Below are 24204 nucleotides of genomic sequence, written 5' to 3'. Positions count from 1 at the left end.
CACAATCCCAGTTACCCCCGCTATTCCTTAAGAAATAACGTCTGATTACAGGCTCCTTCCCCTTAGGGCTGCCCTGCTAAGGGCCACACTTTACATGGTGCTCTCCAGGATTGACGTGACAAGGGTGGAACAGGACCTTCACCTCCCTTACCTGGACATTATATTTCTGTTAATGCATTCAGATCATGATCGCTTGTCTGACAGCCATGACAGCCGTTCTGGAGGCTTGTGCTAAGCTTGTGGGTACAAGGAAGCCTCAGCCTGGGCCTCCCACCCTGCCCTTGCCCCCTGCCCCTAGAGCCAGCTGGCACTACTCACCAGGCAGTGACCATATACAGGGTCGCAAGAGCTGGCATGGCCATTGCAGTTGCAGCCGGAGCACGTGCCCAGGTAGGGCCCACCAGGCACCCGGGTGAAGTGGGCATCACAGCTCTCACAGGACAAGCCGGAATAGCCAATGGGACATCTGTGGGGACAGGACCAGGTCAGTGGCTGCAGGAACCGTGAGGCCCTGCTGTTTGTCCCCTACCCTTGCCAGGGTCTCTGTGGTCCCCAGCCCCGCCAGATCAGGCACCTGCACTCCTCTACACTGTGCGCATGTCCGTGGCTGGTGGCATGGGTGACAGTGGTATCCATGGTGATGTCACTCAGCCCGACGCTGGCCATCTTGGTGTTGTACACGGTCTGGATGAGCACGGCCTCCAGGCTCTGGAGCACCTGCAGCAGCTCTGCCCGCTGCACTGGCTGGCCAGACTCATGGACCCAGTGCTCCTGCATGGGACCAAGGCGGGGAGGTCACACGTCAGCACCTGCCCAGCCTGCACCCCCGTCACCCCCAGCCCCTGGGGCTCAGGCACGCCTACCTCAGAGAATTGGACTTGGCGTTGGTTCAGAGCACCGGGCTGGGTGGGTGTGTGGCCTCGGGAGAGCAGGCGATACCCGGCGCCCACGAGGACCACGTCCGGACGCTGCACTGGCTCCAGCGTGCCACGCGCCAGCTCATAGCGCACCTTGTAGCGCAGGGAGCCACCGTAGGAGTCCACCTGGCCGAGACAGGGCACATGAGGGCAGGGCAGGCGTGATGCCCACTGTGTCCAGTCGCCCATCGTCCCTCACTCTGCGTACCTGATGCTCACTGTGTGCCTGGCACAGAGCTGGGCACAGGGACCCAGAGACGGGTGGGACCTGGGCACTGCCTTGGGGTATTCAGTCTGACGTAAGCGGGAGTATGATAATGCTGGGCCAGAGGTGCCCAGGGAAGCCCGAGGAGAGCACGGAATACCACCCAGGTGTGGGGGAGTGGTCCGGCATGGCTTTCCAAAGTCAAGTCAGCATTCCTCCCAACCTGAGAGTGGGGAGACCCCGCCCTGGAGGAACGAGCCACTGCCCGCAGGCGGCTGTGCTGGGGCATGACCACACCTCCCCTCAGAGCTGAGTCTGCCCTGCTGCCTGCAAGCTTCAGAGGGAGGGGAGCCCAGGCAGGTCCTGACGGGCATGCGAGGAGCGCCTGGCCCTTCCCCATCCAGGGCGGCCACCCGGCCTCTCACCTTGTTACCCAGAAACTGTTCAGGCAGAGCCCAGAAAGAGTCGTGGACCAGGAAGCGTCGGGACAGGTCGACCAGCTGGAACTCCTGCAGAGCAGTGTCGATCTGCAGCTGTGTGGAGGAGAGGGGCGGCATGCCGGGCTGCGCGGGCATCGTCACGTTCACGCCTGCGGGGGGCAGGAGGGAGGGGTGAGGGCTGCAGTGCGTGCCTCCTGGGACACCCACCTTGAGGAGGGTAACCCAGAAAGACGAGAAAGTTCTGGGAGAAGTTTGACGTAGAGAGAACTTTAGTCTCACACAAAGTCAAAAAAAAGCAAAGATTTTTTCCCCCTGAAGTTTTGGAGCTGCATTTCTCAAAGCCTACTCTGGGGAAGGCCGGTGCCTGCAGAATGGCGGCTGGGAACCATTCGGGAAACACAGGCTCAAAGAAAGGGCAGGGGAGTCTTTGCAGCAGGACTTCTCAGAGCCTTTTGCTTGCTAAGAGAACCATGGACTGTCAGGGTTGGAACAGCCCTCAGCGGGCAGTAGTGAGCTACACAGGGCTGAGGAACAGGCTCAGGTCCTGGTTCCACCACCCTCCAGATGTGCGAGTCTGGGCAAAGGCCTCAGTTTTACTGTTCTGTAAAACAGGGGTGAGAGTGGCTTGCCTCACAGGGTTACTGGGAAGACAAAATGAGCCAAGTGATATAAAATGGTTAAAACGGATTGTGGTACACAGGAAGTACTCAAAAACCGGTTAGCTGTTGTTGCTGTTATGACGGGTCATCTAGTCCAACCCTCTCCTGCACACACACACACACACACACACACACACACACACAGGAATTCTCTCTCCAGCATCCTCCCAGGTCTCCAGGGCAGCACCAACCCTCCAAGAGAACTTGGTGTGATGACGGCAATGTTCTATCTCTACCCTCCAACACGGTAGCCACCAGCCACATGTGGCTCCTGAGCACTTGAAATGTGGCCAGTGCGGCTGAGGAAATGAATTAACTTATTGAAATTTAAATAGCACACGTGGCTGGTGACTACCACCTCAGATAGCTCTAAGGGAACGGGGAGCTCACTACTTTCAAAGGCAGACCCTCCCAACTCTGGGCAGTTTTGACTCTTAGAAAGTTCTTCCTTACGCTGAGTCTACGTCTGCCAATAGCGTTTTGTCTTGATCCTAGATGTAACCCCTGCAACCATCGAGGGTCCAGCCCCTCGTCTGCAGAATGGCCACGCATAGTCCCCACGACCGGACCACACCACCCCAGGCCTTCCTTCCTCCCTCCCTTCCATGGATGTTTTCAGGCCCCCTCTATCCTGGTCACCATCCATGCACAGGCCACCTGCTCATCCTGCAATCCCTGTCCACGCTGACCATTCTGATTCCAGCCAGGCCTGGGTTCCAGTTCTGCCTCTAAACAGCTGTGTGACCCCAGGGAAGCCCCACAACCTCTTGGAGCCTCCGATCCTCATCTGAAAGCAGTGAAACCAGCCCTGACCTTGCAAGGACTACTGGCCACTCAATGACTATTTGAGTCAAGCCACAGTGCTGACTGAGGGCTTAACCAATGGTGGCCGTGGCCAATATTATTCTAAATATACTGAGGGACAACTCCGGAAGGTAACTTTGCTTTATAAGAGTCACTTTGAGGTTCCTCAACCAAAGAAGGCACAAAATAGGCAACATTTGTCAAGTGCTTCCTGTGTAAGGAGCTAAGCCCTCTCCATGCATTTAATCCTCTGTGATGAAGGAAATGAGATGAGGGGCTGCTGACGTCAGGTGGTAAATGACAGAGCTGGGACTTGAACCCAGGTCCGTCTGATGTCTGGGTCCACGCCATTTTGCCTCTCAGAGCCAGAGAACTGAGTCCAACTGCTTGCCTTTATGTTTGGGAAAACAGGTTCAGAGAAGCCAAGAGAGTTGCCCAAAGTCACACAGCAGTAACTGGTGCAGCTGGAGGTCAGCTAAGAAGATGCCAAAGCCTGGGCTCTTGTGATCTGGGGACACTGGCACCTCTCATCTCTCAGGATTAGGATGATGAGGATGATGAGGACATTAGGGAATACTTACTGGGTCCTTACCACGGACCAAGCACTATTCTGAGTGGCTTCTATTAACCTATGAAGTCCCTACAACAACCTGGGAGGTAGTTATTATTTTATCCCCATTTTGTAGATGACAAAACTGAGACACAGGATAGTCACTTGACTAAGGGCACACAGGCAGGAAGGGTCAGGGTCAGGATTTGAGCCAGGAATCTGGCCCAGTGCTCATCGTCTTCATAACCCGGAGCGGGCAAATATCAAGTGTGGATTTGGCTTTTCCTAAAAAATGTTTGTTTTCTCCTGAAAACAGACTCTTCTTACAGGGCCCAGCTGAGTCCCTCCTGGAGCCTGGCCCCATCTGTCCAGCGCCTGCTGTGCTCCCACATCTGCCCTCTCTGAGCCCACTGGAGCCTGGGGCCTGCCTCTGGCCCACCACAGCGCCCGCCCCCCCGCCCGCCCGCCAACGCACCCTTGAAGTCATTGGGCTGGTCAAAGTGCAGCCGGATCTGGTCTCGGTAGCGCTGGCTGCTCTGGCACACGCTGGTGACGCCAAAACAGAAGCAGGGCAGGCAGGAGGCGCTGTGCTCCAGGTAGAAGTGTCCGTCGGGGCAGGGCCCTGCCGGGCGGCACAGGAGTGGCTGCAGCCGGCTCGGCAGGCGGCCCCGGCTCCACCCCCAGCTCGTCGTCCACCCGCCCACCCGCCAGCTGTACCTCGCTGTGGAATGAGCTCCAGGACCCCGTCAGGGATGCCGAACACCATGCCTCGGGCATTCATGGCCTCACAGGTGTAGGCACCCTGGTCTGCCTCCTTCACGTCGCGAATGGTCAGTGTGCCACGGCCTCCTTCGCTGGTCACTGTCACCCTGGTGGGCCCGAGACAGAGGCGAGGTCAGCCCTGGGCCACTGGCCAGCCTCCCCTACCTCCCCAACCCCTGCCGGGCCCAGAGCAGCACCTGGGATGAGAGGGGATGTGGCCCCAGTTCAGCCTCCAGTTGATGATAGGGGTGGGGACGCCCATGGCCACACAGGTGAAGGTGACTGTTTGGCCCCGGGAAGCCTGGATCGACTCCTGGGGAGGGGTCACCACCTGGGGGGGCACTGGGAGACCAGAGCAGGAGTGAGGGGTGTGAAGGGCAAAAAGAGAAGGAGTAGGGGGAGTGGCTCCAAGGAGCCAGGCAGGGGGAGAGTAGAGGCTGAGACCATGGAAAGGGGTGCCAGGAACCCGGCCCAGGGCCCCCAGCTCGCCCCCCCAGCTCCCTGCTCACTGCAGCCAAACTCATCGCTGCGGTCGGGACAGTCGCTCTCCTCGTCACAGTGGAAGCTGGCCGGGATGCACGTGTTCGTGGAGACACAGCGGAACTGCGTGGGCCCGCATACGTCCTCGGGGCGCTTGGCAGCTGGGGACAGAGCCAGGTAGTGTGGGCAGCAGGCACTGCCCTCACAGAGGACCACGCCCAGTCCGTACCAATGCCCAACAGCCCACCCTGTCCATCTTCCCCAGGGTCATTCTCCCATTTCACCCACAAGACACACCGCTGCCCTGGCCAGGCCCAGACACTGCTGCCACAACACTACCCACAGCGTCACGGCCACCAGTCAGCCATCAAACAGCCTGTCACATTACCCTGCCGCCACCATTCACTCCACCTGTGTGCCAGTTATACCTGGCACATCACAGTCCCTTGGTTCCTCCCACATTCAGCCTCCCCTGGAAGCATAGAACCCTGTCAGAGGCACAGGCAAAGTGGCCAGTGTCTCTGGACACCGGGTGACACCTGGGGCAGCTCTCTCTCCCAGAAAGGCCTTGCAAGGGGCCTGCCACAGCTTGGACCATGCTGCTCTGTACCCCTCTCACTGGCCTAGGGGTGACGCATGACCTGAGGCCTATGGACTGGCCAGAGGCCTGCAGTTGGCCTGGCCCCAGGGCTGGGCCTCAGGTGGCATCTCTAGTAGATGGTGACTGGCATTCCTCCTCAGAGAGACTGAGCTTGAGACAGACACACAGACAAGGATGGAAAAGGCAGAGTGGTACAGGAGTGGAGGCCACATGTCCACAGAGAAGGAACCGAGCAGAGGCCAGGAGGCAGCTATCTACTGACACTACCTCAGATGCTTCTGTCCCAACACCCTCCGAGCCCCCAAGGCCACTCAGCTTTCACGTCCTCTGTTCTGTGTTCTCTAAATGAGGGCTCGGCCTCCCTTGGACTCTTCCCCAGCAGAGGCCTCTGAGAAGGGCGTTTCAACTAAAGCCCTCAATGACTTTCTCTCTGCCCAGGAGCCTGTTGTCAAGCAAGCTTAGAACAACGGAAAGATGTCATAAAACTCGGCCAGTCTCCGGCATAATGCTGCCTGTGTTTGCCGCAGAGCGGGGAAGGTGAGGGGAGGCAAGGAGGAGAAGCTGGAGTGGAGGACAGCAGGGACGTCAACCTACACTCGGACAGGTGACCCACGATTACAGAGAAATGGGAAGATGATCCTTGATCTTGGACTAACGAGCCCCAGGCTTCACCTCACAGGACAACACACAAGAGGCTACTCTATATGGTCTCTGACTCTCCAGCCTCACCCATTTAACTGTCATAATGTCCATAACACTGATTATGTGGGTGGATAGGAAACGGGTAGATAGCTGGTTGGATAGCTGGATAGGAAGGAGGAAAGATGTTGGCTATATGAATAGACGGATGGATGGAGAGCTGGAAAGATGGACCACGGATGGATGGATGATAGAATGGATGGCAAAATGGACAGGAGGAAGGTTGTCAGATAGACGAGTGGACAGATATATGAAGAGCTGTGCAGACAGACAATGAATGGATGGATAGTTGGATGAATGAGTGGGTAGATAGATGGATGGGAGAGGGGAAAGTGTTGGACAGATGGATGGATGGACAGATGGACAATGGATAGTTGAATGCATAGATGGATGAAGAGCTGGGGAGATGGAGGAGCAAATATCTCAGAACCAGCTGTGGATGAAAAACCTGTAGCCCAGTAGGGGGAACGTTTTGACTCATACATACATCAAGGGACCCGGCGTATGAAGCCCTCTCTACTCCTCTGACCCCCACACAAGCATAAATAACAAGGAGAAGATTAGTGGTAACAAAATAAAGAAGATAAATAGAGAGATTAACCACAGGCAGTCCAGCCACACTGCTTGCTACCAAGGCCAGCTCAGGGCCAAGGTTCCTCACTGCTGGGGTCAGAGAGAGAGATAAACCTTAAAGTTTGTCCCGAGAGCCTTCACCACTCAGCCGGGGAGAGCAAACAAACCTGCTGGAGAAGGGACAGGGTAGGGACAGGGTAGGCGCCCGGCGGTCCCAGGGACACTCACGGCAGTCGGCCTCATCGGTGCGGTCCTCACAGTCAAAGTCGCCATCGCAGCGCCACAGCTTGAGGGCACAGTGCCCATTTCCACAGGGGAACTCATTGGGCTCACAGGGGGGCGTGGGGCCTGGGTGGACCAGGCACGGTTCAGCTGGTGGCCCTCCCCTGGCCAGCGCCCCCGCCCCTCACCCCCCACCTCCAGCCCTGCCCCATCCTCACCGCAGTCCAGCTCATCACTGCCGTCCTTGCAGTCCTCCTGCCCATCACAGACGTAGTCTTTGGGGATGCAGTGCCCACTGTGGCAGGCAGCCTCGTGGGGCCCACAAGGCACGGGCCTGTGTGGTTCAGGGAACAGAGGCTGGGGAGCGGGGGTGACTAGTAGCTGCCGTATGGTGGCCACCTCCGGGTAGTGTGGTGGAAGTGGCGTCTCCATCAGAGGGGGTGGCAGGGAGCTGAGCTCTGGGACCAAATCCTCTGTGGACAGAGCCCCTGCGGCGTTGGCACGAAGGGGTGGCTCCTCATCCCTTACCCCTCACGCTCCCCAGGCCAACCCTGCCGCACCCAGTGCCCCCGGCCCTGACCCTGCTATCACTGTTCCTGTGTCCACTCCCTCCTCCCTCAGACCCCTCTGCCTGCACCGACCCCTCACAGCCAACCCCAATTGACTCAGACGCCGAGGCAAACCCTGGCCCTGCCCGGCATCTGAAGGCCACTGTGCCCCCAGAAAGCCCCTCACCGCAGTTGAGCTCATCGGACATGTCCCTGCAGTCAGGCCTCCGGTCACAGCGATACTCCAGGGCCACACACTCATTGTGGCTGTGGCAGGCAAACTCGGCCTCGGTGCAGACCCTTGCGACCTGGGGCACTGAGGGGGTTGGAGGGAGTCAGAGAGGCAGGCGGGAAGCTGGCGGAGGGGATCATGGACCACACAGGCACTGCACGGCTGCGCGTGGGCTTGGGGGTCGGGTGTCAGGCCACGTGGTTTCTGGCAGGCTCAGTGAGCACAAGGAGCACACAGTGGACACACTCACAGCACACATGGGACGTGCGATATGTGGCAGGGTGTCACCCATCCCTTACACAGACCCCACACGCAGTTAACACACCACACGCATGCAACCATCACATCACACACATGCAGGCCACGGCCTGGCCCAGTGAGGATGAAGAGCAAGGAGAGAAGGGGCGGCTTGGGGGCTATGCCCAGCCATCTCGCCCTCGTCCTTCCTTCCCCTCCATTCATTAATTTCTCCAGTGATCCAGCTGGGCCTGGGTCTGGCTGCACTCTCACCTGGTGTCACTGGAGCCGCCATGGCGGCCAGGGGGGGCAGGGGGGTCTGTGCTGGAAAGGAAGGTGTGATCAGTAGCCATCCAACCTGCGACATGGGCGCTGTGGCCTGCAGCACTGAGCCAGGCCCATCCCACCCTCCCTAGCTGGGAAGACTCATTGAAAAGTGGGGAGAAGAGGGCTGGACCCCCGGAAATCTTAAGACCTGGACCTGGGGATGCCAAAAGGGTACACTTGATCTTTGGGTGCATTAATTGAGGTTTTATGTGCAGAACGAGGGAGTGACGGTTTCACTCTTTGTTTCTGACTGGGTCACCATGGTAGGGATGGAGTTTGTTCAGTTCTCGGTTCCACTGAGTCAGGGATGGTGACCTGTTGGAGGCTTCCCAGAGAGGAGGGACTGAGATGGAGACGGGGCTGAAACCTGTAGCCTGTGAGGAATGAACTGGGACTGTCTGGCCAAGAGAAAGACTCGGGGAGTCAAAACAGGAGATACAGGGTGCAGCGAAAAGAAACCTGGGCCGACCAAGAGTATGCAGGCCAGCCTTCGCATCTAACAGCTGTGCGACTTTGGGCCAGTTTCCTATTTTCTCTGAGCCTCAGTTTCTCATCTGTTTCTCATCTCATCTCCACAGGTTCTGGCAAGGCTGGTACAGACACAGGGTTTGGGTTAAATTCTGGCTTTTCCACTTTCTGCACATGTGAACTTGGACAAGCCATTCTTCCTCTCTGGGTCTCAGGACTCTCATCTCTACAATAGGAGGCATTCCTTCACAGGAATTAGCGTGGAGACTGAATATGAGGGCCTTATAGAGCGCCTTGCATATAGTCAGTGCTCAGTAAACAATTATTCATTATGATTAAACACAAAAGGGTTTTGGACCTGAAAGTACTGTATGAAGAAAGGAATTATTACCTTTTATCATTGTACAGGGGTTGAAAGAGACAGAGCAGAAATTGGGTCTAAGGGGTACATGTCAGAGGAAACACATTATGCTCAGCCCAAGCCAAGATTACATAAAGATTGATGGGGCAGACTCATAGGTAGTGAGCTCCCTGTCCCCAGCAGTGTGCGAGCCCAGCTAGGAGAGCCCATGGTGGAGACACTGAAGGGGACCCACATGAGTCTGAGAAACTAGAGGAGGTGACCCCAGGCTCCAGGGTGGGCTTACCTGTGCCCAGGCGTCGGAACTGGAATCCCTGGGGTGAGGTGATATAGGAGGCGATGGAGCCACTGGAGATGACTGTGTGCAGCACCTCCTGAATCTGAGCCCCGTCCGCATTCCCTTCGGAGCCCACATCCAGCTCCACAAACACCCAGCCATCCAGCTCCCTAGGGAAGGGCATGGGGCAGGGGAGCAGGGTGAGGGAGACGCCTACGGTTTCAGCTCCTCCCTTGGCCTCTTGCCTGATGCTCAGGCCTGATCTCTTGACTCCTCCCCTGCTCCTGGACAGCCTGTACCCCAAGCAGGACACGTTAACGTCCAAAGTGTCCCCCCGCCAATTCCTGAATGTCCGCCAGTAGAGATTCACCCCATTAGGCTTCTCCTGCCTCCCTTCCTGGTACCCAGGCATCTCCCCATCCTTGTCAACCCCTCCAGGTTACCCCAGTCCCTCACCAGCCCCCAGGGGACCCTTCTCACTTGATGAACACCACACTGACAACCTGGTCTCCGGGAATCTTCAAGTACTCTGACTCCAGCTGGAGAGATACAGAACCATCAGCCTCCAAATACTTTCACCCCATCCTCAGTCCTCCCTCCCCCCAACCCGGGGCAGCTCCCCAAAGCCCCTTCACCTCACCGTGTCTACCACAGCCTCAGACACCTCTCGGAACTCCTCGGAGCTAGCGTTCTCCAGCCGAGTGCTGTAGTCGATGGAGCGAGTGAAATTTACCAGGGCTCGGAAATAAACTGCAGAAAAAAGAGAGGTGTCACTGCGACGCCCAGGGGCCCCGCCTGGCATGTGGTGGCCTCAGGCAGCTAGGCCAGTGGATGGAAATGGGGGAAGGGTCCCTGGAGGCCTCTGGCTGAGGCTGACACCTGTGTGCCCACAGCTACACCCAGCACTGCTTGTGTGAGCACATGCTGAAGTGGCCCTGGCAGGCCTGCCCAGGGGTCAAAGCCGAGGCCCCAGCCTTGAGTGAGGGGCTTCAACCAACAGGGAAAATGGCCTGATCCAGAAACCAAGTGATGGTGCAGACGAGGAGATTCCCAACAGCTCAGAGGATGACTAGACAAGTAGGGGTGGCTTCCAGAGGAGGCTCGCCCGGCACAGAAACTACTCGCGAGTGACTGTGTCATGCTTCCCTACTCTTCCCTGGAAAGTTCCTACTCATCCTGCAGGCCTCAGCCATCACCTCCTCCAAGAAGACTGCCTGAACGGCCCTCCTTCCCCAACCCTGGCAGGGTTAGGCTAGAGATGACCTCTTTGGGCCTCCCCAGCCCCTCTGCTTCTCCCATCAGAGCATCTTCTACCCCAGCATCACACAGATCCAGAGGTCTACCACCCTGGGCTGCTGTGGGGAAGGAATGATGCCACGCTGACACACAGCATCTCCCTGTGCCCTCAGAGGCAGCACCTGGTGTGCAGCAAGCGCTAGTGAATCGGAAGCTGTTGCCATCCTTCTCTCTCTACCGCTAGACTATGAACCTGACTGCGGATCCCTGGATCTCGCTCACCCCTGAATCCCCAGTGCCTGCACAGTGCCCAGCACATAGTAGGTCCTAGTTAGTGATGGCTGAACAAATTCACGTCAGATTGGTGTGAGCATACACACACCACTATTGTTTCTTAAGCACCTTCTGTACACATTTTATACACATTAAATCTCAATATTGCTAAGTTCACATAGAAGCTATAAACATGAGTTAATGGGAGCCGCAAATGAATCATATACATGTGTTTACAGACACACACACCAAGTGCTTCTTCAGCACCTATTATGTATAAGATTTTTTATGCATTAATTCTCATAATGTTCATGAATTAAGGTGTAAATTATAAATACTGAGTTGATGCAAGTTACAAATGAGTTTAAAACATGTACAAAGTGCTTAGAATAGAGCCCGGCACACAGTAGGTGCACTATAATACGAGCTATTACTGTCTGAGGGGCAGTGTACCCTAGTGGCTGAAAGCTCAGCCTCTGGAGCAAAACTGCCACTTCCAGCCCTGTGACCTCGAGCAAGTTTCTTAACCTCTCTGAGCCTCAGTGTCCTCATCTACAAAATGGGGATCATAGTAGTGCCCCCCGGAGGGCTGTCGTGAGGACTAGTAAGTTCACGAACGTGAGGCCTCACAGCAGCGTCTGGCATACAGTAGGGGCCACGTGGGTCGAGCGTGATTGTCATCTCTGGTCTTTATGACAAACTCAAGGCCTGGATTTGGTTTTACTTCTTCCCATCTGCCGGAGGCATCACTGCTTTAGCAAACCTACAGGGAGGGCCTGCCATATGCCAGGCGGTGTTCCAGGGACAGAGGATAAAGTGGTGAACTCCACAAATGACAACTCCTGTCCCCACGGAGGCCACTTTCTAGTGGGAGGAGAAAGAAAATCAAATGGGCAAGGACTATACGGACTATGGAGGAAAAAAACAAGGGCTGGCGGGAGCGTGTTCTGGGGTGGGGGAGGCGCCTGCTTTCCCAGGGTGGCCAGGGAAGGCCTCTCCTCCAAGGGGCCGCCCAAAGGAAGAGAGTGAGCCATCGGGAGGTATCTGGGGGAAGAGCATTCCAGCAGAGGGAACAGCAGCTGCAAAGTCCCTGAGGCAGCATTGGGCTCAGAGAGGTGACAGATGACCAGCGATTAGGTGGCAGAGCAGGGAGTAGCACTGGCTGGGCCTGACTATAAGGCATGTCCTCCCTTTTCATTCTGTCTGGCCACAGGTGCACACCCCCCCGCCCCGAGCCAGGGCCTCTCCCTCTGTGGCTCGGGCTGAGCAGGCCCTGGGGGGATCAGGATGGAGCGTCTGAGGAAGACGTGGGAGTGGACTCCGACAGCAAGAGAGGGTGCTTAGGAGGGCCGCCCTGCCTGCTCTGACCACAGGGACTGTGCCGGGCTGCGCTTCTGGGTGCCGGGCGGGCGGGGCTCTGTGGGCTGGAGTGTAGGGGCCGTGAGCTGGGCCACAGAGGCCCCTTGTGAACAGGCACAGAGGTCCATTGAGAGTCCCCCCACCCCGGCCCCTGGCCTCAGCCCCACGGCTGAGCACAGGCAAGGAGGCCGGGCCTCTGCCCAGGAATGTGCCTGCTCCCGGGGGAGGGGGCCAGGCTCCACAAAGCTCCTTTCTACTAGGGCCTGGGAAGGGCACGGACCCTCCAGCCTGAAGCCACCCCCGCCTTCTCCCAGACCAGGGGCAGGTCAGGGGAGCACCCTCTCTTCCACCCCAAGCTGCCTCCCTGCGGGGGTGCCTGAGGGTGGGGGCAGAGGTGAGGCTTTTCAGAAAGCAGCCTCCACAGCTGAGGGTGCTGGAAGGGAGTGGTGCTGCCTGGGGGTGGGAGTGCTCTCTGGGTGCCTGCCCTGGCCACTCCTCTCCCTCCTGGTCCTCATTCTGACCCTGTTTGGAGAGCTCACTTGGAGCCAGAGGCTGGAGGGACAGGAGGCCCAGGGTAGGCCTGCACCAGGGTGGGGCTGGGGAATGCACGCCTGACCACCCCCAGCCCTGGAGCAGGCTGCCCCACCTGCTCCTGATACCCACCCCCTGCTCAACAGAACTACTCCCCAAAACACACACACCCCAATCTCGAGCACAGGGTCCCGTGGGTGGGCTCAGGATCAGCCAGTCCTGAGGTGGGCACAAGTCACTTCCAGCCTCAAGGGCCTCGTCCCCTGAGGGGTTGCTGCACCCACCCTTGCCCAGCCAGCACCATGGGGGCGGACACCAGGGGTCTGGTCCACTGTGTTTAGACTGTGTGCCCAGAGGGGGTCTGGCTGCATCCTGGGCAGGAACAGGGCAGAAGGTGGGGCCAGCTGGAGTGGGGCAGTGGCTGGCCTGACCTCAGACCCTGCAAGGAGGTGCCTCTGAGCCTCAAGTGTGACAAAGTGTAGGCTGGGGAGGAAGAGGAGAAGAAGGAGAAAGGAGTGAGGAGCAAGAGCAGGGAGAGAGGGTGGGGACGGAGAGAGGGACGAGTTCCCGCTGGGCTGGCCCGGTCACTCACTGAGAGGAGACTTGTTATCAGGCTCCAAGACCACCATGCCAGCCACGGGACATGACAGGAGGGACGGAGACAGCAAGGGAGGTGGAGAGAACCAAAGGAGAGACAGAGAGAGAGAGACGGACAGATGGAAGGAGGAATGACAGAGAGACACAGAGAGAGATGGAGACAGAGACACAGAGATGGAGACAGAGATACAGAGAGAGGTGGAGACAGAGATACAGAGATGGACACAGAGAGACACAGAAAGAGATGGAGACAGAACGGAGAGAAAGTGGGGGGAGAATGAGAGAAAACAGGCGAGACAAAGGCAGAAAGGAGAGGGAAAGACAGAGACACAGAGGCAGAGATGGCGAGCCAAAGAGACAGAGGGAGAAGTCACAGAATGAGACAGGAGGAGGCACAGACGAGACAGAGACACGAGGAATAGGAAAGAGACAGCCCAGGCAGGGGCAGAAGGGAGCAGGAGAGACATGGAGACAGGTGCCAGAGCAGGACAGACAAGAGTGGGAAAGACAAAGAGACAGGTCAGAAGATAGAAAGAAACTGGGTGAGGGGAGGTGGGCAGGGGTCCCAGGGAGGGGGAAGCAGAGCCAGGGGTGCCAGGGAGGGGTGCTGGCACACAGGAGGTGGGCAGAGCCAAGGGGAGCCATGACCCTGCCTGAGGGAAGAGGAGAGAGGCAGGCTGCCCCAGGGACTACACTCCAGGGCTGGGGCTGGGGCTGGGCCAGGGCCTAGGCAAGGGGCCCAGCCAGGTAGGGTCCATCACGGTCATGATGGCCCTTGTGTACCTGTGCAGGGAGGGCACTGCCCTTGGGCAAGGCTGCAGCAGGCACATGGAGACCCTGGGAATCAGGGAGACACACCTGCTGCCTCCCGGGCGGAGATTCAACCCAGCTGCCTGGACCTGCCCCAAGGGCAGCAGGCCGGTGCCAGGGCTTGGCCTGGAGGGTCTATGGCCCCACACCTTCCCACAGATCAGCCCCACTCAAAAGGGACCTCCCAGCAGCTGCTCTTCATCCCTCCCCTTCTCCCACCTCTGGCCTCTCCTGCCCTCACAGCTGCTTCTTATGGGGGAAGGTGGGCCAGCAAGGATGACTCAGAGTGGGCAGAGCTGTCACAGTGGGCAGGCCCCTGGGAGGGGCCACAGCTGTTTCTGAATGGACAGGGTGGACTGGACCAGTGGGAAGGCCTGGCTTAGCAAGAGGGAGCTCCCAGGGACCCACAAGCACAGGCCTTCTGGGGTGTGAGCTGTGTGCATGAGGCCCACCTGACACCCATCCCCAGGTCCCAGCCAGCACCCAGGCATCCTGTAGCCCTGCAGAAACCAACACGTGGAGAAGCTTCAGGCAGTGGCTGAGTCCCAGGTGCTGGGACGTCACAGCCAGGACCAACCAACAGTTGCGCCACCCAGAGGCCAACCCTCCTTTGTGCACTGGTCCAGGTAGGCCAACACCCTCTTGCATTTGGATGCCCCTGATATGCCAGCCAAAGGGAGGCAACCCTACCCCTGGAGAGGCCCAGGCAGACTCGCCACAGGCCTGCTGGGGTAGGCAGCCCTGGATGCAGAGGGGCTGCCCAGGGGACAAGCTGAGCTGAGCTCCAGAGAGGGCAGCAGGCACCATATGGAGCTGCTGGGGCTTGTACCCAGGTAGCTCCTTCTCTACCCAGAATCCCAGGCTGGGAGGAAACAGGGACTCTGAGCCCCTGACTCAGCGCAGGGCCAGGCCGTGCACTGGCTGTGCCCTTCGAGTGCTGGCAGAGTGGGCAGCTGACGAAGGCCTGACTCCTCTCCCTCCATGAAGCCTAGCCCTCCTTTCCCAACTCAGAAGCCCTCGGCTTCCCAGCAGGTGACCCAACCTAAGGCAGGGTTCCCTCCCAGGCTCGCTTGAATGCCCTATGCCACAGAGCCCTTTGGTCTGCGCTCCCTGCCTGGGGTCCCCATCTCTGCAGCAGTCACACCGAGGACAGCTCTGGGGAAGGTCTCCTGAAGACAGCTGAGCCACCCTGGGAGGTGAGAATTTGGCTCTGAATGCTGAATGGCTTCAGTCCCCATCAGAACTAGGCACTTCCTGGCGTAGGCGGGCACAAAACCTGGCTGCCCCCAACCTTGCAGGGACCTGCCAACCAATGTCACAACTGTCACTCAGCAGGTACAAGACCACCTCCATCGCGGGCCCAAGGAGCCCTCAAGGCCCTCAGCCCAGGAGGTGGGGCCTCTGTGACTGGAAAGACCTGCCCTGGGGCTTCCCCAGGGGACAGGATGGGAGCCGGCAAGATGCCCCCAGCAACTTACCCATCTGGAAGTCCCCGCTGCCCACGTCCCCGCTCCCCAGGCCGTCTGCAAGCAAAAGAGACTTATTCAGCAACAACAAATATTTCTTGAGCTCCTACTGATGTCAGGCATGTTCTGGGCACCTGGCACATAGTGGGGAAGGTCTGGAAAACACAGAGCTGTTGCCTTCTTTCCATGCCGACGGAGGGCTGGCCTGTAAACGTCGGCTTGGAAGCCTCCATCAGAGAGCGTGTGGACCAAGGACAGCTGGAGTGGGGGCGGCGAGGGCAGACTGGCCCCTGGGTGAGGATGGGAGGAGGGGGCGGTAATCACCCTCCACTGTGCATGGCCCACCACCTTCCCCATCAGTCCTGACCATCCTGCACTGTGAGGAGACTGCAGCTGCAGAGGAGCAGCCACCAGCCCAGGGGCACACAGGTTATAAGTGAGGATCAGGGCTCAGGACGCAGCCCTTAGTCCATCTCTTGAGGTGCCACTGTGGGCAAGTTTCCCGGGGCCTCTTTAAGGACCAGCGGGAAGAACCCTGACTCCATCCTTCATCCCCTCTACTTCCAGCCACCAGAACCCTCTGCTCACCTCCGGAGGCATCGTCAGCTAGCAAGTCTTCGTCATCAGAAAGGTCTGAATAGCTCCAGCCAGCCCGGCCCGCTGTGACTGTCTCCGCGTCCTCGGGCAGAGACAAGCCATCATATGCCCTCAGCCCATGGGTCACCTGTGGGAGACCACACAGCCAAATGCGTCACACTCTCCAGCTCCCGCTAAACCCAGGATCCCTCTCCTCACTTCAATGGGGAGCCGCACCCCAAAGCCCTCCAGTAGGTAAGTCAGACATGGTTTGGCTAAGAGAGTCAGGCTGGGGCTGTACCATTGGTTTTGACTCAGTTTCCCCAAATCCCATTAGGTTCTGGAGGCCTCAGAGCCCAAGTCTGCAAATTCACTGAGTCTGAATGAATCCTCAAATAAACAGACGATAAAATTAAAAAATCACGTTGGTAAGTGATGACTCTTCTTCCTTTGGGGAAGGCGAGGGATAGCCAGGACACGGGTTAGTGGACAGGGGGACAGGGGCCGGGTGACTGGGGCCAGCAAAGATGCGGGACATGGGCACTGGACAGGTGGCCAGGGTCAGCGTGGATACAGGACAGAGGCAGAAATTGAGGGTGAGTCAATGGAATCTGCTGCCTCCCCCAGCAGCCCCCCAGGCCAGCTTGGCCACCTCTTTCTGTCTCAGTCTGGCCTCCAAATCTCTAGGCCACAGGGAACACACTCCAGCCACATTGGAGGAGCTCTGGCCCTGGTGGCCACACTGGCAGGCGCATCTGTGCACCCAGAAGCAGGGAGTGGAGCCCAGCAGCTGGGCTGAATGGGGGCAGGACAGGCGTGCCATCAACTCCATGTGACCTCAGGCTGACCCTGAGCCCAGCACAAGCTCCATGGAGGCTCTCTTCCACAGAGGGCTGCTGAGACCCGGGGCCCCCCTGCCGGAGCAGAAGGGCCCCCACAGCCATAACACTTGCCTTTCTTGGGTCTGTGTATGGACAATGAACACCTCTTTCCCCTTAGACAAGATGGAGATGTTTCCAAAGGAGTTTTACCAGACAACTTAGAGGAAAACAAACCCCCAGTGGAGCCCAAGGGAACCCCAGAGGCCCCAAGCGCAAATGTGCACGGATTTGCTGTGGCCTCAGAACGCTCGTCCAGATGGCCTGGCATGAGCATCTTAGACCGTGTGCTGGCCTCGGCCCTATCTGGGGCGCCCAGCCCAGCCAAAAGGAAATGGTCTCACTTGCGAAACCCAAACCCAGCCCTCACTGGCTAGACAAGGTGGTGGCCGCAGGAAAGAGGCCCAAGGAGCAGGAAAAAATGAAGAGCCAGCCAGTGCCTCCCCTCCCCACCGCCCAACTTCACGCAGTCCATGTTCCTGGAGCCTCTGGCCTTTCTCACGCTGTTCCCTCTGCTGAAATGCCCTTCCTTCCTTTGTTTATCTGGCTAGCTCCAATTCGTCCTCCAAAATTCAACTAAACATCACCTCTTCCAACTACTCAGTAATAAAAAGGAACAAATCACGGATACGCAGGGCAATGGATAACTCTCAAACACGTTATGCTAAGTCAGACGTTATGTTAGGTCAGACACAAAAGACTCCGTGCTACGTGACCCCATTCATATGAAATTCTGGGGGAAAAGTCTAATCTACAGTGACAGAAAGATCAGTAGTGGCCCAAGATCAGACGTGGGTGGGGCTGGCCGGGCAGGGGCACGAGGGAACCTTCTGGAGTGACGATTCCTCTGCATATACGACTCATTCCCATTATTGAACTGCACACTCAAAATAGGTATGTTTTCTTGTTTGTAATTTATACCTCAATAAAGAGGTATAAGAAATCTCCCCGGGGAGACTCTGTGCTGACTCCCTGGCCCTCACAGCCCCCTCTGCCCCCAGGATGGGCTCTGGGCCCTCCAGGCTCACCTCCATTGGAATGAAAGCACCCTGAAGGCAGGGACTGGAATTAATTCACCTCTACCTTCTCAGCACCCCTGTTCAATTAATACTTGAATGAATGAATGGATAAAAATGTCATCATCTATTAATTGTAGCTGCTTCCTGAAGATGACTTGCTTTGGAGGCACTGCCCACCCCCACGTGGTCTCTATGTGTCCCCCTTCCCAGGCCGGGGGCTCCCTGGGAGCAGGAGCTGGGTGCCATCTGGTCATCTTTGTGCTTTCAGTGCTGCCAAGCCTTGTGTGAGCTCTGCACTGCCCACATCTTACCCCCCGTTACGGCCTAATGTCCTGTCCCCTCCAATCTACAGGCAAATCCCTCCTCCTGTTCCTTCCCCTCCCCCCACCCTCCCCCTCTGGACAAGTGGCCATGCCTGTCCTGGGTGGCCAGTGGACTTCTGGGCCATGCCCATGAGGTTTGCCTCCAGGAGTGTGCTTGAGAACCTCCAGGAATTGGTGGGAAATACAGATTCCTGGGCCCCTTCTCAGAGCCACTGAGTCAGGCTCTCCCCACCCCAGGCAAGAGGGTTATAGTTGAGCATACTCAGGGGGTTCTGACACTCATTGGTTAGGAATCACAGGACTAGCCCCCTACCAGGGGTTTTCCCTTGTCCTCCCCAGTGAGGGGTAGAGGGCAATGTTCCACTGGGTAGGGGGTGGGTTCTGAGCAGGCCCTGATTGACCTAAGGGGAGTGTGAGGCTAGGACTGGTGCAGGGGCACTGACACTGGGCAGAGGAGGTTAGAGGGGTAGGCTTGGATCCTTCCCACCTGGGGAGAGCTCTCTGTGTCATTGCCACACTCTCCCCGTCCCCATGGAGCAAGGCCATGGAGGGCGTCCATGGGGCACACAGATTCCTGGCACCCCCTAGACATCAGACTGCTGTCTGGAAAGGAAAGCCCTGGTGGCGAGCAAGGCCCAGAGCCTCTCCGGGAGAGGGAAGCCAGGGGGTGCTGGGGACCGGACAGGAAATAGCAAAGTGAGATTCAACTCGGAAGAAATGCCAGGAACACACATCTGCGGGGGGGAGGGGAGAGAGAATCCAGAGCTCGTTGGGGCCTGGACAGAAGCCCCCCACCCCAGGGAATGGGCCCTTCCCACATGCCAGCCTGCCCTTGCTTGCAGCCTCTTCCCCAGGACCCAAGGCTCCAGGGTCAGATCAGGGCCTGCAGCGAGGGACAAGCCAGCAAGAGCAGAGACTTCACTTGTGAAAAGCTGAAGATCAAAAGGTTCTAACAGCTGGATTTCACATCTGGGAGGAGAGATGGAGCCAGACGGGAAAGAGGCTTCCAGAAAGAGCCCAAAGGAGCCTGAGACTTGACCACAGAAGGGAACCTGGACTCAGACCTGGAAAGTACAGGGTCCACTCGGGGAACACAAGGGCTAACATTCACTGAGCACTTACTATGCACCTGGCACTGCTTTCAGGACTTGCATAAGCGTTAACCCAGTTACAGGTATTAAACAGCCCACAGTAAAGAGGGGCAGACGGAGCAGAGACGGCTCACCTGCTTGAAGATCTAGCACATGGCAGAGCTGGCATTTGTCCCTGGTGGTCTGGCTCCACTGTCTAAGCTCTCACCACTGTGCCATACTGCCTCTGTAACGAGGGCAGTGGAATGCGCCGGAACTGACTGAGGTCGCGGAGAGTCACTCTCACAGAATCTGTCCACTACACTGTATTTCACAGTTTACAGAGCGTTTCCTCAGCCTCAGTGTCAACTGACCCTGACAATGACCCCCTGAGGTGGCTGAGCAGGGGTGAATGGCCCCCTCTCACAGCGGAGGGAATAGAGCTGGAGAAGTAACTTGCCCAAGATCACAGGTGAGCGGCCGGCAGAGCCAGGACTGACCCAGAACCTCGGGGTCCCTGCCCGAAGCCCCCTGCTGATCACAAAAGAAGGTGAGGCTGGGCTGGGCCTCCAGGCGGGCCATGAGGCCTAAGCAGAGGGCAGGGCCAGGAAGCCCAGGGCTGGCCGGTCTCCATCCCAGACCCGACCAGCTCCCAGGATGGCCCATGGGATGCCTGAGCTGGCAGTGGCCTGGGCCCATGCAGCGGGTGCCTAATGTCCCAAGGAGAGCCGTCAGTGGCTCCAAGGTCAAAGGCAGAAATAGAACCCAGGTTTCCTGCCCTCCAGCCTGTCTCCGGCTGTGAGTGAGCCCGACTTCCTCCCAGAGGAACCCAGAACTTCAAGCAGGCATTGGAGCCGGATGGCGGGGCCAGAGAGGAGGGGTCCAGAGGGCAGACTTGGGCCAGAGAGGAAGGAGTCAAGCAGAGAGGGGGATTTTCCAGACCCCGCAGGTTCCTGGTGGGGATAGGGGAACAGCTGACTCATACAGGCCAAGGACAGAGGACTGTTCTAGCCTGACGAACAATTGCTTGGGGCAGGGTGGCCCCGCAATGGGCAGGCACTCCCTGAACACAGGCTGGTGGGGGGGGGGGGGGGCGGGTGGAGGCAGACTTCTGGGAGGCCATTGCTCCTTGAGGCTGGGCTGTGGCCAGGCCTCCTGGTGAGGAAGAGGGCGCACACAGAGCTCCAGGTCCAAGTCCTGCAGAAGCCCTTGGGGACCAGGGACAGAGGCTGGACCCTCCTCTCCCGGCCTGGGTGAGGATGCAGAGGGAGCCAACGATGGCTGGGAAGAAGTGTGGAGGTGAAAGATCAAGCCACAGAGAGGGGTCTAGAGGACGAAAAGGTTTGGGGTGGAGGAGACGTACAGACACAGATATAGGATATAGGGTCTGGGGTTTTTTATTATTATTATTTAAAAAATTTTTTTTGTTTTGAGGAAGATTAGCCCTGAGCTAACTACTGCCAATCCTCCTCTTTTTGCTGAGGAAGCCCGGCCCTGAGCTAACATCCGTGCCCATCTTCCTCTACTTTATAGGTGGGACGCCTACCACAGCATGGTGTGCCAAGCGGTGCCATGTCGGCACCCGGGATCTGAACCGGCGAACCCCAGGCTGCTGAGAAGCAGATAAACGCGAACTTAACCGCTACGCCACCGGGCCGGCCCCAGGGTCTGGGGTTTTTAAAGCAGTTTTTAAGGGAGAATCATGGGCCTCGCACAGGTTATGTGTGGAGATAAGAATTTCTGGTGCCACTAAAATTAAAGGAAGACGGCAGCACAGTGAAGAGACGACAAGAACAGTCAGGGCCCACTGAGGACTTTCCCCAGGCCAGGCCTTGTCCTAACGTTGCATGGACCACCCTAATTAACCCCCACAGCACCCTAGGGAGGGTTGGCACGACAAGGTCACTCTCCCTCATCTGCAATAAGAGAAAGCCAAAGGGCTCTGAAGACCAAGAATGCTGTTATTTTTAATAAGTTTACAGCAAGCTCACTTGGTGCCAAGTCCTGACCCAAATTGATGTGAAGCTATTAATAGCTTATTCCCTGCACTCTCCACTCAGGGTGAAGACTCGCACGTTTTGATGCAGCAACATTAACGTGTTTGATTACAGGGTGTTGCCCCAGACTCTACCGAGGATGTCACATCCCCGCTGGCACGTGCTCTATGTCACCTCTCTCAGGTTGAAAACTTCTGAATTCCAAAACACGTCTGACCCCAAGCATTTCAATTAAGGGACTGTGAGCTTGTAGGGTTATTTCCATTTTGCAGATGAGGAAACTGAGGCTCAGAGAGGGTCATCTGTGTAAACGAGATGAAAGCGTGTAAAGCATTCAGCACGGTGCCTTGTATATGGTAAGTGCTCAAGAAGCGTTAGACTTAGTACCACGCAGGGGGTACAGGGTAGAGGTGAGGGGATGAGAGGTGATGGGGGATGCACGGGGGCATGGGGTGTGGGCCCAGGGAGGGGTCTGGCTCTGCTGCCCAGGCCCTGGGCTGGCTGGACGGTGGGGTCCTGGCTGGGCGTGACAACAAAGCTTGGTTCCAAGGCTCAAGTTGTCTGTCTGCTCTGAGGCTGATGAGGGGACTTCAGGCTTCTCCAGAGACATTCGTCCAGTGCCTTGGGCAGTCAGTTGACCTCCCTGCACGGCCCAGGCCTGGGGCTCAGCCCCTCACCGCCCCCGCAGCTGGGCAGGAGGTCTGAGCACTGTAGTCCCCAGGGTGGCTGCAGCTGCCCAGGGCAAGGCTCCAGGCATCTGGGCTGGAGTGAGCTCACCCCATCAAAATCCAGAGACGGGGCGGGGGCGGGAAAACAAGGATCTCCTGCCTGCCCACCTGCCTCCTGCCAGCACAGACTGTCTCAGAGTCCCCTCCCCTGTCCACAGCGGAGGAACCAGCAGATGCTGTGACCCGTAGCCCCCAACTCTCCAGGGAGGGACACGGACCCAGTCAAGGTCCCCCTTGCATGCTGCTATGATGCAGGCTCCCAGGTAAGCCCACCACAACCGCTCTCCCCACTCGGCTCCAACCCAGCCCCCACAGACAGGGTCAAGGTGCCCTGCCCCACCCCCAGGCCGCCCGGTGCCCTGTCCACGGGCAGCAGACAGCAAAGGGGAAGGAATCTGTCGGGGCAGCACTTTGCTGTGCAAACTGCCAGGGGCGGGAGAGCCCGACACAAAGGCCTTTAATCCCCTGGCAGGCCGAGAGGGGCGCCGGGCCGGAAAGGAGGGGGCCGCCGCCTCCCCTGGCATGCCTGCACTGCCCGTGCCAATCGGGAGGCCTGCCAACTTCCCACACTCAGGCTCCCAAGGTGGCAGGACCTTGGCCAGCCAGTTGGCCAGGAAGAACAATGATCCTCAAAAGGAGAATGGCCAAGGCTCACTGTGTGCCATCCCCACAGGTGCGACAGCCTCTACAAGGCCCATCTCACGCAAATCCATGACCCCCTTTTACAGATAAGGAAAAAGGCTCAGAGGAGTGAAGTCACCTGCCCAAGGTCACACAGCTAAGGCAAGAGGAATCTGGTTTGAAAGCAGGGCCCCCTCTCCTGTACTCTGCTAGCTTGGAGGCACAGCTGCCAGCGGCCCCTGCTTCTGACCCCTGTCCTCTGTAAGCGCATACCGAGGCCTGGGACCTGGAAAGGCTGCATTCCAGCCAGCGCCCTGCGGGAGGACTGAGGGCCTGTCAGAGACCAAGGGAGCAGGAAGTTGGGGTCTGGGGTTCTCGTCCCAGCTCTGCCTCGAACTCACCATGTGGCCTGGGAGAAGCCCCTTGACACCCTTCCCTTTTAGCAAACTGTAGGGGGTCCCTACTCTTTGCGCTCAGCTTCCACACCAGCCACCTCTGCTGAAGCACAGCATCAGGAAGGCAGTGATTTCATCTGTTTTGATCATGGCTGCATCTTTGGAACAGAAAAGACATACTAGCTGCTCAATTAATATTTGGTGACACACTGACAGACTGAATGAATGAATGAACGAACTTGCCCACCAAGCTCGAGATAGGAATTAGTCCATTTGACAGACGAAGAAAGTGAAGTTCAGAAAGAGAAAGTAAGGACTTACCCAAGATCACACAGCTAGAAAGTGCCAGAATTATCTCCGGGCCTCAGTTCCCCATCGATAAAATCGAGGCAATAACACCTCATCCCAAAGAAAGGAGGGGACTGAATCACACAGTTCCTGAAACCCATCCTAGCACACCCTGGCCTTTGATAACAATCTCTCCAGGCATCAGTTTCCCCAGTGAGAAAGAGGGGACCCTGCTTGGCTTGCTTCCTTCCTGGGGCTGCTGGGAGAGGCAAGTGGAACGAGGGGTGATCTGCTCTGGGAAGCACGGCCAGATAGCTCTGAATCTGTCTGGTCCTTTCCTAGGTGGCCCTGACGTGGTCTCTGCCTGGAAGGCCCTATGACGTAGCTGGGGCAGGCACCCGAAAGGGACTGCTACCACCACGGCCAAGCAGAGCACTTTATCCCTGAGTCTCAGAGGGCCGCTCCAGGCCGCCTCGGCCACTTTCTGGTTAGGCAGCCTCAGCTTCTGCATCTGAAAACAAAGGCCATCAATCAGACCTGCCCCAGAGGGTTCATTCAGGTCACTGTGACCTTTACTTCTGGAGCACCTCCCACGTACCGGACCCTGGGGATAAAACGAGGCAGGGGACAGTCACAGAGCTCTGTGTTCCTGGGGGAGACAGACCATTAAATGGA

At 57.7% G+C, this 24204-nt stretch overlaps 1 protein-coding gene across 1 annotated transcript in view; it reads right to left on the bottom strand.

Annotated features, from left to right (window-relative positions):
- The window catches only part of HSPG2 (heparan sulfate proteoglycan 2), a 99238-nt gene that overhangs the window by 49647 nt on the left and 25387 nt on the right, over nucleotides 1–24204 (bottom strand). The window contains exons 2-18 of the mRNA XM_046661769.1: nucleotides 16223–16358; nucleotides 15647–15691; nucleotides 10003–10112; nucleotides 9843–9901; nucleotides 9372–9532; nucleotides 8203–8253; nucleotides 7648–7776; nucleotides 7131–7400; nucleotides 6919–7038; nucleotides 4847–4978; nucleotides 4535–4679; nucleotides 4293–4444; nucleotides 4051–4197; nucleotides 1548–1711; nucleotides 864–1043; nucleotides 575–771; nucleotides 319–466 (exon numbers count right to left, since the gene is read on the bottom strand). Of these exons, the coding sequence (XP_046517725.1) occupies nucleotides 319–466; nucleotides 575–771; nucleotides 864–1043; nucleotides 1548–1711; nucleotides 4051–4197; nucleotides 4293–4444; nucleotides 4535–4679; nucleotides 4847–4978; nucleotides 6919–7038; nucleotides 7131–7400; nucleotides 7648–7776; nucleotides 8203–8253; nucleotides 9372–9532; nucleotides 9843–9901; nucleotides 10003–10112; nucleotides 15647–15691; nucleotides 16223–16358 (2346 nt within the window). The remainder of the gene's footprint in view (nucleotides 1–318; nucleotides 467–574; nucleotides 772–863; nucleotides 1044–1547; nucleotides 1712–4050; nucleotides 4198–4292; nucleotides 4445–4534; nucleotides 4680–4846; nucleotides 4979–6918; nucleotides 7039–7130; nucleotides 7401–7647; nucleotides 7777–8202; nucleotides 8254–9371; nucleotides 9533–9842; nucleotides 9902–10002; nucleotides 10113–15646; nucleotides 15692–16222; nucleotides 16359–24204) is intronic.

This window comes from Equus quagga, chromosome 5 (assembly GCF_021613505.1).
Source record: "Equus quagga isolate Etosha38 chromosome 5, UCLA_HA_Equagga_1.0, whole genome shotgun sequence".
Classification (NCBI taxonomy): Eukaryota; Metazoa; Chordata; class Mammalia; order Perissodactyla; family Equidae; genus Equus; species Equus quagga.
This window is presented reverse-complemented; position numbering and strand designations above follow the sequence as displayed.